Source organism: Girardinichthys multiradiatus, chromosome 2, assembly GCF_021462225.1.
Source record: "Girardinichthys multiradiatus isolate DD_20200921_A chromosome 2, DD_fGirMul_XY1, whole genome shotgun sequence".
NCBI lineage: Eukaryota > Metazoa > Chordata > Actinopteri > Cyprinodontiformes > Goodeidae > Girardinichthys > Girardinichthys multiradiatus.
Genome location: NC_061795.1, coordinates 30599841 through 30613598, shown reverse-complemented (window position 1 = coordinate 30613598; position 13758 = coordinate 30599841). Strand labels below are relative to the sequence as shown.

At 39.9% G+C, this 13758-nt stretch overlaps 1 protein-coding gene across 1 annotated transcript in view; it reads right to left on the bottom strand.

Moving 5' to 3' along the window:
- Positions 1 to 13368, bottom strand: part of LOC124856582 (voltage-dependent calcium channel subunit alpha-2/delta-1) — a 128328-nt gene extending 114960 nt beyond the window's left edge. Inside the window, exons 1-3 of the mRNA XM_047347188.1 lie at positions 13035 to 13368; positions 1536 to 1617; positions 1194 to 1310 (exon numbers count right to left, since the gene is read on the bottom strand). Coding sequence (XP_047203144.1) covers positions 1194 to 1310; positions 1536 to 1617; positions 13035 to 13123 — 288 coding nt within the window. The 5' untranslated portion in view covers positions 13124 to 13368. The remainder of the gene's footprint in view (positions 1 to 1193; positions 1311 to 1535; positions 1618 to 13034) is intronic.
- Positions 13369 to 13758: the final 390 nt, after the last annotated feature.

The window sequence follows — 13758 nt, the reverse complement described above, 5'->3', positions numbered from 1 at the left end:
GCGGGGGCAGCAGACTCAGCAGAGACACCCAGACGTCCCTTTCCCCAGACACCTCCTCCAGCTCCTCCGGAGGGAGCCCAAGCCGTTCCCAGGCCAGCCGAGAGACATAGTCCCTCCAGCGTGGGCCGTCCCCTGGGCCTCCTCCCGGTGGGACGTGCCTGGAACACCTCCCGAGGAAGGCGTCCAGGAGGCATCCGATAAAGATGCCCGAGCCACCTCAAATGGCTCCTCTTGATGTGGAGGAGCAGCGGTTCTTCTCCAAGCCCCTCCCGGATGGCTGAGCTCCTCAACTTATCTCTAAGGGAGTGCCCGGCCACCCTACGGAGGAAGCTCATTTCAGCCGCTTGTATCCGGGATCTCGTTCTTTCGGTTATGACCCAAAGTTCATGGCCATAGGTGAGGGTAGGAACGTAGACCGACCGGTAAATCGAGAGCTTCGCTTTTCAGCTCAGCTCTCTCTTCACCACAACGGACCGGCACAGTGCTCCCATTACTGCGGCAGCCGCACTGATCCATCTGTCGATCTTCCGCTCCATTCGGCTCGGCTCATAGGCCGAAACGGCAGTCAGAGACCTGTCCCCAACCCGAAGGCATAGGGATGCGACCCTCTCGTCCACTGGGGTAAACCCCAACACGAGACGGCTGAGCTGGGGGGCAACAAGCAAACCCACCCCAGCCCGCCGCCTCTCCCCGTGGGCCACTCCAGAGTAGAAGAGAGTCCAGCCCCTCTCAAGGAGATGGGTTCCAGAGCCCACGCTGTGCATGGAGGTGAGCCCGACTATTTCTAGTCGATATCTCTTGACCTCCCGCACAAGCTCAGGCTCCTTCCCCCCCAGTGAGGTGACATTCTACGTCCCTAGAGCCATCCGGGGATCGAGCCACCTTCATTCGCCACCCAATCCTCTTTGCATCTTTGCACCGGTCCCTCAAAAAAGAACCCTAATTTTGTTTTTGGCATCTCCAGATTTATTTATTTTCCCCAACAATTAAAAAATCACTGGAGTAACTACTGTCACTATCTTACATCTTCAAACCGACACAAATATATTTTACTATGCAAAAGCAAAAGATGGAAAACTGTTATTCAAAATTGTTCCAGCCCTTGTTAATAAAAAAGATTGTTCTGCACAGAATCAACACCTACATAAACTTGCAAAGTGACAGTTGGTTGCCCTGCTTGCAGTGAGTCTTACCTCCAAGGCAGCAGACCTCTTCCGCAGAAGTTGTTCTATGTTTCTGGCCGCTCTGGCCACCAGCTCTTCTGCATCATTTTCCTCAACAGTATATAGATGCTTGTTTCTCAGAAAAATCTAGACAAAACAAACAAACAGAGCAACACGAATACACAAATATGGGAATTGTTTTTGTTAGTTTTTTTAAGCAAATTCTTGAAATATGTATAATTGTGCTTAGAAATGAAGAATAAATAAAAAAAAGAATGAATTTAAATATCAAACAATGACTATTGCCATTGCTTTAACATTTTTTCACTGACATTATACTGCCTTCTTAAGCATTTGGTTTTCACATTTTACCTGAGTGAGGCTCTTCCCAGCTGTGGCTGTGTCTGCCAAGGTGACGAGCTCCCTCTGCATTTGCTCAACCCATTCCTTAATCCTATGGGACAAAGCAAAACATCAAATCAGTCTTGTAACTCAAACATTACCAGTGTAGAAGATACGTTGAAAGCATTTCAAGGCACAATTATACTGTCATTCATTCCATCTTAATCCTATCATTTGGCAGGAACATCCGGTCAAATCGCAAGGAAATAAACAGGAGCAAAAACATTCCCTCCTGCAGGGCAAGCAGAGTGTCATTCAATCTAGCACGAATAACCAGGAACAAATACAAAGTCATTTTTTAAAACACATGTTCCTTGCTGCCTACCATTGTATTTTCTATGAAGGACAAACAAAGTCAAATAATCAAGTAAGAGTCAGTCACCAGGGAGAAATTATGTGTGTGGACAGGTGAGAGATGGGAGAAAGCCAGGATCAACATGTCCTTCTGACAATCAAAGACCTCAGCCCAGTTTTAGCTTCCTGATAACAGCAATGTAGGTCAGACTGAATTATATGTTTCATTTTTATGTTGTTTTATACTGTCATAGCCATGTTTTTAAAAGTACAACACAATACACAAATGTTCTATATTGAGCCGCATTTATCACTAAATACATCTTGCATTCATTCAAGTACCATGCACCTTTTGGTAAAAAAAGCTGTCAATATGAAGGTTTCTGCAGGTGTAGAAGCAACCTGGGTGTTATCTTGTATTCTCTTCATCCTTTCTCTAATCTATTCTTTTCTTCTTCTCTCCCCTTTTCCTTTTTGCCCCACCTCTCTCTCTTCCATGCTTCTTATTTTTTTCCTTTTCATTTCTGTCCATAGCAATTGAAATAATCCCAAAGCAGTTTCTAATAAAGTTTCTTTTAATAAATATCAAACAGAGCTCTAAAGCATTAGCTGTAATGCTCCACTTGTGAAAGTAAATCTGTTGGGCTTTTTCTTGGCACTCAGACAACAATTCTGAGCGTAACTCTGCCTGACAGGACACGGTAAAAAAAAAAAAAAATTCAACACAATATTTCCACAATATGGGTGTATTTCAGATAACTCGAGATACAATTGAAAAGTTTATTTATTTGAGTAATTTAATTTAAAAGGATAAAAGGGAATGGACTGTTGCTCAGTGGTCCAATGTTGTCTTTTCAGATTAAAGTAAATTATGCTTTTCATTTTAAAATGAAACTGCACGGTGGCGCAGTTGGTAGCACTGTTGCCTTGCAGCAAGAAGGTCCTGGGTTCAATTCCTGGCCTGGGGTCTTTCTGCATGGAGTTTGCATGTTCTCCCCGTGCATGCGTGGGTTCTCACCGGGTACTCCGGCTTCCTCCCACAGTCCAAAGACATGCCTGTTAGATTAATTGGTCTCTCTAAATTGACTGTAGGTGTATGAATGAGTGTGTGCATGGTTGTTTGTGTGTTGCCCTGTGATGGACTGGCGATCTGTCCAGGGTGTACCCTGCCTCTTGCCCATAGACTGCTGGAGATAGGCACTAGCTCCCCTGTGACCCACTATGGAATAAGTGGTAGAAAATGACTGACTGACTGATTTTGAAATGAAGGTCCCAGAGGCTGAAGAAAGAGAGGAGTTTTACAGAATCCAAGTTGCATGAGGTGTAGTGTAAAGCTTCCATAGTCATTGATGATTTGACAAGCCACATCATCTACTAGTGTTGGTCTAAAGTCAATGAATTCAGTTCAATTGAAAATATTTTTTTAATCCAAAAAGAAAAAAATTATGTTGTAACACATTGTACAGGTTTCTTCAAAAGGTTCTAGTAGATGCTGATGGCTGTGGGCAGAAGGGATCTCCTGTAGTGGTCTGAAGCCTCTGACTGATAACACTCTGTTGTTGCATGGCAGCCTGATGGAGAGGATGCTCGGGGGTTTCTGTAATGTTCTTCATTTTATAAAGAATCCTTCTTTGCTGAACCTACAGAGGTTTCAGAGCTACCCCAGAACAGAGCCAGCCTTCTTCATTAGCTTGTTGAGTTTTTTAAGTCACAAGCTCTGGTGCTGCTACCCCAACAGATGATGGCAGAAGAGATCTCACTGTCCACATAGGAAGACATGCAGCATCTTGCTGTACCAGATCCAGACCAGGACATGGAGTGACCAGGCATGACGAGGTTAACAACAACATAAACAACACAAGCATCCAGCCCCACACAATGAAAACAAAGTGGCTTAAAGACAAACTGATAGGACAGGGAGAACCAATGAGAAATGTGGACCAGGTAACCAACCACTAGGCCTAGTTGCAATGTATCAAGACTATATGCATGTATGTAATGGTGTAAACTCAAACTGAAATCTTCTCAAAAACTGAGTTCAAAAAGAAATATGCCAAAACTGTGAAATATATTAACAGGGACCCTGTACAGTTGGGAAATGTGGTAAGAGAGTAAGAGTGGTAAGAGAGAGTGGAAAAAAGGATCAAAAATCCAGAAAAACAAAAAAAAACAGACATACAAAATATGTAGTAGATGTGGAAGGTTCAGATGAAGTACACTTAAGGAGAAAGATGAGACACTTTGCAAAGTAGTACCAGAGGGAATAATACAATGTAAAAAGCTGAGTAGATAAAGAATAAAAGTCAAGATATTTTGATATTTGACTTCTAACTCTAAAATCTTGTGGGAGATCATCACTGAAGCAGCACCGGGAAGCATCACTGTAGGAATATTAAGCGAAAGCTCTAAAAGTTGTGAAATAGGTAAAATCCATAATTATTTTCTGTACATATGAAGCTGTCAGATTTTATTCTGATATATGATAGGATGTCTCTTGTTCTGTCAGTTAATTTTATTTAAAAGGTTGTGTTTTTACTTTAATTAGGTTCAGAAATGAAGGATGTTTTTCTTTTGCAACTTTTTGATATTATGTTTTTTCGTATTTTAATAACACCTTGACATACAGTTGTGATCATTTTAAAGATCAAAATTATCAATCAGGCCAATACTAAAAAGTAGCATGCCTGAGTTCAAAGCCTTAGAAGGACTCTGTTGGAAGTACTGGAGGTAGATCAGGTGTACCCTGTAGTTAAGCAGGTAAGAAAAGGTCCTTGTCGCAAAATAGATATCAGCAGTTTTTGTTGATAATTAAAAATCCTAAAGTATTGTTTTATTATTATTAATGATAACCCAAAATCATTATTATTAAAATAATATGAATTACACACCATACAATATATTTAAATAAATGTTTCTCTAAAGATTATAACATAAAATTTCAAAAAAATGACTTGCCCAGTAGGGTCTTCAAGTCTTGAATCATCCCTGTTGTCTGCTGCTACTGCTCCATGCTACTCACTTTGCCTCCAGTTATTTCACTCAGTGCCATATATATACTGTAACCCTGGATTTACACTGTAAGGCCCTGTCCCAATACCCACACTACACCCTACGCCCCTCTATGAAGTGTGTACTTTGTAAAAGTGCATGTATAAGTTGAAGTCCGCAGTTTACAAGCAGGCAGAGTTGTAGAATTGAGAGAGTAGGGGTTACATCATCGACTTGCACATCTGCGTGGTAACTGCGAAGTCAAAAATGGCAGGACCCGTCGCTGTTTTTGCAGTCTTACTGCTAAAAATTATTTTAAAACTGCAACAAGCAATTATTTTGAGGAGAAGACACTGCAGGGATTGAAGGAGGCTTCTACACCAGACTCGAAAGGTAATTTCAGTGTTATGGGCTACTGACTCCCCAGAATCACCCTGAAGCCAGTGGCGTCTTAAAATGTTAAGCCTGGAAAACCAGTAAAAAAAATGTATTGTTGGCTTGCTGTCTGCAGTTCTTTTTATTCTGATTTAAATGTTGATTACACTGGTGGTTGTGATTGCTTTTTGCTTAAAACGTTACATGCAGCAATTAATTGAAATTAACTTCGGTGAAGTCCGCTTAGATGTGTGCTTAGCCAAAGTGTGGATCGAGGGCGCAAAAGGGGCAGGGCAAAGGACTACTCTGGAGAATTGGGACACACTATGCACTTGAACCCATCAACAGAAATGCGCAATTGAGGGACACAAGGGTGGAAGTGAGAGTATTGGGACAGGGCCATATTTGTTCCGTTGCGCTCCGGGCCCTGTCCCAATACTCGCACTTCCACCCTTGTGTCCCTCAATTGCGCATTAAGCATCCTTCGCTTCCTGCACTTTCTTCTCCTCAAAACAATTGCTTGTTGCAGTTTTAAATTGTTTTTTTAGCAGCAAGACTGTGAAACAACGCTGGTTCCCACCCTTTTTGATGTTGCAGTTATGGTGCAAGTCGATGACATAACCCATACTGTCCCAATTCTCCAATTTTGCACGCTTGTAACCTCCGCACTTCCACCCCTACATGCACTTGTACAAAGTAAACACTTCATAGAGGGGCGTAGGGTGTAGTGTGGGAATTGGGACAGGGCCTCAGTCCGGCTGCCAACTTCTCCACCCTTCTGATTTACATCCGCACCACTCAGGTCTGCTGCAAAGTCCGGAGGAGCTCCAAGAACCATACGCAGATAGTGCAATAAAAGCCAGTGTCAAATTCAGTAGCAAGGCCTGAATAACTCATTCTGTGGAAGTTAAACCAGTTAAAACTGCTTCACCTTTTGTTTTATGCATCCAGACATTTTCATGTGTTTTGGTCTAAAATGGGTGAGTACACTGAGTGCAGCAAAGTTATAATTGTTGCTTAGTTTGGTGCATTTAATGTTTAATTGTTTGGTTTAGAATACTTTAGTTAATCTAGGCCAGTAACTGAATTAATTGGTCTACTGTAAACAATTACTAATATATACACATGTATATATGAATATATGCGTGTATTTTTTAATATAGGGAGATCTAGTCCGTCTTTACGTGAATTATTTTGAAAATCTGGATGTTGTGCTTGCTCTGTTTCCTGGTGGTGTGGTATGATTCATGCCTATTGACTCCACCCGTGCTCCTCCAGCATTCGGCAAAAATAGACTCTGGTCGAATGGGATGGTTGTCCGCATGTCACAGCACTCCTACTCTGCCATCTGATGACAGCTGACTGTCTTCTAGTGACTCGGTTGCGTCTCTCTGTGATAATGACTGAAATATATCTAAAGAAATATCAGATTATTTGCTATTGTCTGTGTTATCAGCCATTGTAGCAGAAGTCAGTTTACGTGCCAGCTTTCCCCTTTCACGTCATAAAAGAGTGCAAAGGAGTAGTCTGGAAGTGCCTTTTTAGTGAAAATTATGACCATACATCTCAACAACTATTCATTTAAGCGGTATGAATTTACTTTTTGAAATATTTCATTAATGTTTCCTTTCCATAAATGTAATTGGATTTATCATAAAAATTTGATGATACAGGCACTTTAAATAGTTCAATTGCTGTAAATTTGATTTTAGCGGTAAAAAAAACACACGTTTCTCGCCTAATGACCGCTGGGGATGACAAGTAACCAACAGCCCCACTTTGCCCTGCAAAGATAAGTGGGTATGGATTGATGGATAGATGGATGGAAGGATGACATTTACTGTAATATTTACTTTTAATTTCACTGTATTGTAGTGATGTATGACCACATCACAATTCTCAAATCAAGAAAGTCAAAATAGCCCCTATTCTTCATGCATTACAATAGACACATGTGTGTCTAGCTGCTTAAGGGACATTGAATAAAATTTATAAATCCATACATTTAAACTATCACATAATGTTTGTTAACAAACCTGCGGGTATACCAAAAACCCAAAAACAACAATGGTTAAAGTAATACACCATTTAAAAAAATATAATAATAAATAAAATTATTCTTCTTTTTTTCCTACACCTATTATATGGGCTTCATAATGAGTATGGTCTAATGTCTCCAAAAAGGCAAAAAATAAATTCAGCTTTCATTGCAGTTGCATTTCCTTGGTTGTCCACTGTAAAGGTTTTCTTTGAAATCCTCATCCAGCAGGCCCTCACATTGGCATTTTCTCTTCTGAATGTATCTTTCATTTAAGTTTGTTTTCTTACTATTTGCTGTGGGAATATTGCTACACAATTTTACACGAGTACAAAATAGCCATCCTCAAAGGCCATCTTATTTTCAAACGTCTGATAATTCATTATTGTTTTTACCCTTCACATCTCTCCGTGGTTCCACTGATAAATATCCATTAAGAAAGACAAAAAGAACGTGTTACTTTGACAGTGAATTTACATTTAGAAATTAAAGGTTTTTTTTCTCGTGTCAGGAAAAGGTACGTTTTTAAGATTTATCCCTGAAAGGTACAATCTATAAAATGATTTTAAAAAATCAAGTGTGATGCCATTTTGCAACTATTTTGTAGCATTCCTATTTTTCCACATCACATTTACCTAGATATCATTATTTTGTCTTGGTTGCCTTTAATCTCTCTTACTTCTTATTGCTTCTTGCTTTTCTTTACTTCTCTTCCTTCCCTGCTAAATCCTCCACTTGATCCTCTGAGTCTTCCATCTTTGTCTCCGAATCCACTAACTGCAGGTGTTTTACTGGGCCTTGGACCACTAAGCTTTAAAAGCCTGAGGCCCTAACAATGCAATTTTAAATTATATATAGTGTGTGTGTGTGTGTGTGTGTGTGTTCTTGTACTTATTGCTGAGTGAGAACCATTTTTCCAACTTTTATTGCAAAGTGAGGACATTTTGACAATGTGAGGATATTTTCCTGGTCCTCACTTTTCCAAATTCCTTTCTTGGGACAGAGGTTATGTTTAGGACTAGGGTATGAATTGAGTTATGGTTAGGGTTAGGTATGAACTGGTTAGGGTTAGGGTACTTTTACAGTCAGTGTTAGGCACTAAAAATCAAGGAAAATGAATGGAAGTCAATGGAAGTAGCTGAAAAGTCCTCATAAAGATAGTAAAAAATGGATGTGTGTGTGTGTGTATGTTCTTGTACTTATTGCTGAGTGAGAACCATTTTTCATATTTGTATCGCAAAGTGAAGAAATTTTGACAAAGTGAGAACATTTTTCTGGTCCTCACTTTTCCAAATTTCGTTCTTGGGACAGGGGTTAGGTTTAGGACTAGAGTATGAATTGAGTTATGGTTTTACACAGATATTTGCTATTTATCTGTAATCAATTGACTGGGCAAGCCAGCATCACAAAAACATTTTTTCTACAGTGTTTTATTGTTCAAGATTACAAAACATGGTTTATGATACCTAACGTGAATACAGGATAAAATGGCACTTTTTGTGCCTGTAGGTACCAAGTGAGCATTGCTTAAACACTCCAGCCTACCTGAACATTGTTGCTGAGCATATCTATGCCTTTATGGCCACACTGTACCCTTCTACTGGCTTATTGAAAGAGGTCAGAGAATGGGCAGCCTGGTTTGAGCTTAACCAGTAAGTAGTACAAAAACCACTCACATACAACCAAGGTATGCGGAGTACCTTCTCTGAACACAAATTCAAACCTGAAGCAGATGGGCTACCACAGCAAAAGATCACACGACCTGCCACTCCTGTCAGCTAAATAAAGGAAACTGAAGCTTTAACTCACAGAAGCACGCCAAATTTGGACAATAACAGATCAGTAAAATGAGTCTTGATTTAAGCAGGAACTTTCAGATGTGGTACAAACAACATGGAAGCATGGATCCTTTCTGCCTTGCATTAACGGTTCACATTGGTGATGGTGGTGTAAAGATGTAAAGATTAATTTTGGCACTTTTTGTGCTAGTAGGTACCAAGTGAGCATTGCTTAAACACTCCAGCCTACCTGAACATTGTGGCTGAACATATCTATGCCTTTATGGCCACACTGTACCCTTCTACTGGTGGCTTCTCTTAACAGAATAATTCACTATATCTCAAAGCTCAAATAATCTTAAATTGGTTTCTTTAACACGGCTTTAAAGGCAAACCCATGGTCATACTCCAGTCAAGTCATGCATCATCATTTATTGTTCATTCATTCAAACAAATGACACACTTTAGTTTGTAAAAAAGGTTTATTGATTGATTTAAAATACATTTGTTCTATTAGTAAGCACGCACATTTAGTTCGCCTGTGTTTTTATCAACTAATTTCTTACCTTTGGTTTGTGATATTTACTAATTCTTGTTTATTTTACTGGTTTTGCACATTCCATGATCCATGGGAGTTTGCCGAGACAAAAGATAGTAGCCAGGGCTCAGAACACCTAAATACATGGAGGGGATGACTGAACTGCACCACCAGCTCCTGCTGCAGAGGTGACACTTTTATTTTATTTAGTTTAAGTAGCTTTTTGTATTTACCTAAGGGTTTGTATTTAAAGTTTAATATTTTTTGATTCCCTCTGTGGTGTTTAGTTTATTAACAAATGTAACCCGTACTGTGTTGTTTCCTTGTAGTTAGTAGTTGTATTTTTTAGTTTCCCCTATTGTGTTGCAATGCTCTGACCAGCTGTTTTACTGTATTTACACTTGTGCGTAATTCCTTTGTTAGGTCAGTTATGAGTTGTTTGGGCAGTCAGTTGGTTTGTTATGTTTGCATTTTGTTTTGCCGGTGACCTCTCTTGCTTTTTTTTCCCCTTCACAATGGCAATGGGTTCACTGTTCTCCAGTGTCTTCAACACCCATCAGATCTCAGTCAAGTGGGGCACCTTTTGGATGTGGTGGAATGGGAGATTCAACATTATGGATGTTAAACCTAAATTTGAATAAATTACGTTATCCTCTTTGTGTTTTCACAAATCACAGTGAACCAAAGTGAATTTTTGTGTCAAAATGTATTATTCCAAATTTATATTTATTGCCCATGTATCTTGATAATTCTTGTTGTGAGAGTGAGATAGACATGACTTTTTGTAAAGACATAAACTTTATATGGATAGTTGCAGAAGCACATTTTTCATAGATGTGATGTACTCTATGATGCACTGCTTCATATGTTAGTCATAGTAATGGACTTTCTGAATATTAATTCACTATTTTGCTACCTTCTGTCAAATTTTTTTTGCTTATGATGGCTTGTTTTTAGTAACTTGTGACTGATGGCACATACGATAGCAAACACAACACAGTGATTTTGAAACCTAATAAAAAGTAATGAAGTTGGTGTGGTTGAGCTGAGGTAGCAACATTTTTCTGCTCCGGTTGCTGAGCTTTGATTATTGCAGCCTGTGGTACACGCTGGATAATTAAACACACACACACACCCATATGCACACACACACACAGAGAAACACATCCATATGGCAACTGGGTCAGACATTGCCCCACATTGTTTTTACAGACACGGGAAGAGCAAATGAGTGTGAAAACAGAATGAGAGGCAAAGACAGAATGCAAGACCCAGAGAGACAGATGTTTGTGATTCATTCACACTAGAACCAGGGGGAGTAACGAGCTGGCATGTAGTGTGGGACTGAGACTCTAATTACACCTCATTAAAGAAGCAAAGACAGAGGCTATCCGGTCCAGACAACAAAACAGAATGTGTCATAAAAACACCCACTAATGCCCTAAAACAACCCGAGGTGCTCAGGTCCAACATTATCTGTAGTAACTACCCAGATTTCACATTCAGTTTATACAAAACAGTGCCTTGAAATGCCATGTTTGGATTTAAATAGAGTGTTATGGTTTCAAATTTACAAAATATCAGACTCTTACACTTGATAGACAAGCAGCTGCCAAGTTGCTTGCCAACCCTTTATTGTTTAAACAAAATAATTCAGCAGAGTTCTTTCTTGAAGTTTGAAGAATTTCTTCTTAATCATTCTGTTTACGTATGAAATCAGCATACTTTTTCATATTTTTCACCCATTTCTTCTTTTTCTGCAGTTTCTCACATCTTCTTATAAGTTGACTACAAGGCAAACATATGAAGGACACAATCCTACTCCACTCACGCAGAACATGACCATTGACAGGAACGGTGAATAACACTGACCCCAGTCAGCTTGTAATCAGTTTCCACGACTGTTAGTTTGTGCCAAGTCTGTTCATGTCCTCAACTGTTGCCACGCCAAGCCTGTGAACTTAGAGAGCCCAGTAGTATACAATTTAGTTGTTCTGCAATTTACAGAGTACCGCATAAATAACAAGCTGATATTAGCTGGTTAATAAGTCAGGCTATCTTTTCCAGTGGAGTAGTTGGCTATTTAACATTTCCTGTGTTTAGCCTCTAAACTGAAGGTTTAAAACAGGGTTATCTTATTAAGATTTACAAGTGGCTTTCTTTAGTTTCAACATCATGACTGACAGTGTTGGTCAGGACCACATTTGAGGTTGTCTTTCTTGTAAAGGAGGTAAGGGTACAGGAGCCATTTTCAGCCAGTTTGCTAGCAGTGTTCAGCAACAGTTGGCCAAGTTGTGGCACGCACCATTTGTCTGCCAGATATAATTTGACTCACTCCAGCACTTTCTCCAGCATCTCATTAAAATATTTAGCATTTTTAAAACTATAACTTCTTAAAACCTTTAAATACAGTGACACAGGCAACCAGCCCAGTACAAGTGAGCAGAAACAAAATCTGTGACTCTGTTAAATCTGTTGAACTGGTTAAATTTTCCACAACATTTGCAGTTTTCCAGGCATGATAAATCATAGCTATATTTAATCTATCTGCATTGAAAGAAATATAAAAAAGAATGGTAAATAAAAGTAAGAGTTAAAACTATCCCAGTCTGGCCCAACCTTAATCTGTAAGAAATCACTTTAAATGACTTCTCTATTTTTTGGGGGGCTATCAATATCAAGAATATTATGGTGCTGTTTGAAATAGGACCAGCCTCTGATACCAGATAAATATTTCCTTGTGATTATAAAGCTTTGTTTGTAGCCCTTTGTGCTCAGGAAGTGTTGGTTTTCTATCTGTGAATGACTGTTTTGCAGCCTATGGGCTGTGTCTTGGATTCTTGCCAGATCTGTAGATGTGTAGTGAAAACACTTGCTCCCATTTGCATTTCTACAGCATTTTGTACCTATTGATAAAGAAATAAATAAGTCCACTTGTTCTGATTATGAAAATTAGTAAACGAAGTATTCTTTCAGTTGAAGGTATTAATTGAAATTGTCAAAACAGATTAAGAAGCCTAAAGGAGACATAGCTCACTAAAGACATGTAAGGATCCTGTCATTTTTAGATGCAGCATTAGGCTAGAGGGCAGCGATTGTAACTCCTTTACAACTTCATTGAGGAGCTGTCACGGCTGAGCGTGGCCACCGGCGACAATCTGCTGATTTTGGTGCCCAACATTTATCAACGTCAAGATGCGAGGGGCCCGAGTTGTGATGAAATACTTTCTGCCATCAATGTGTCTCTCTAAAGATGACCGTCGGCGCATGAATGAACCAGTCAGCCGGACACCGGTCCCCACTCTCACACCCACACAGTCAGAGTAGCTCATTAAAAAATATATAAAAATCACAGCCCTTACACCAACTGTGATGGACGGCTAGAACAATGAGCGCTTTCAACAAGCTGCCTGGCAAACCTTAGAGCTCGAAACAGGATTATATGGGGATATACTTACATGAGCTGTGTGGGGAACTGGGATCCCAAACAGCCCTCCTGCCACAACAGGAGCAAGAACACCCAGGTTCGTACCCTGCAGGTATCCATTGTAGGAGACAGAAAAAATAGGGGGAAATTCCCCGATGTGCGTCAGTATCCAATCTGCTTCGCTTCCCCGTCGCGCAGATGAATGGAGCGACGTGCGCAAACGGCGCAGCCTGTTCCTCCGTCACAGATTAACAAACCCTGACACCTTTAATCTGATCACTCGACCATCCTGCGCTCTAACAGGTACCTGAGCCGGAGATCTCAGACTGTCTGTGTCTCACCCGCCCTCCTTCTCTCCGCTGTGTTCGGTGAGAAGAGGGAAAAATAAAACTAATTTGGCGTGTGTTTCCCTTATTTAACCACATACATTTTAGCATTTCTTTTATACAAAATATGGAACTCAAGTATGTAATACTTTCCAAGATAACTTCAAAAACGTATATGTTATGCCTCAAATACAGCAATTGTTACCTTGTTCTCCTGGTGTGTGCCACGGTATCCCAAAATGAGTCTAACTAATTGTGTTTTTTTTTTTTTTTTCGTAGTCCTTTTATTTTTTTATTTTGTATTTGTTTTCCTGTGAAGAAACACCTGACTACCACCCACACTGGCAATCGCATTCTGAATACAGATTCAGGGTTTTGCTTTTTAAAATGCCGTGCAACATTTCAGCATCAGCAACAGACAGAGACAGA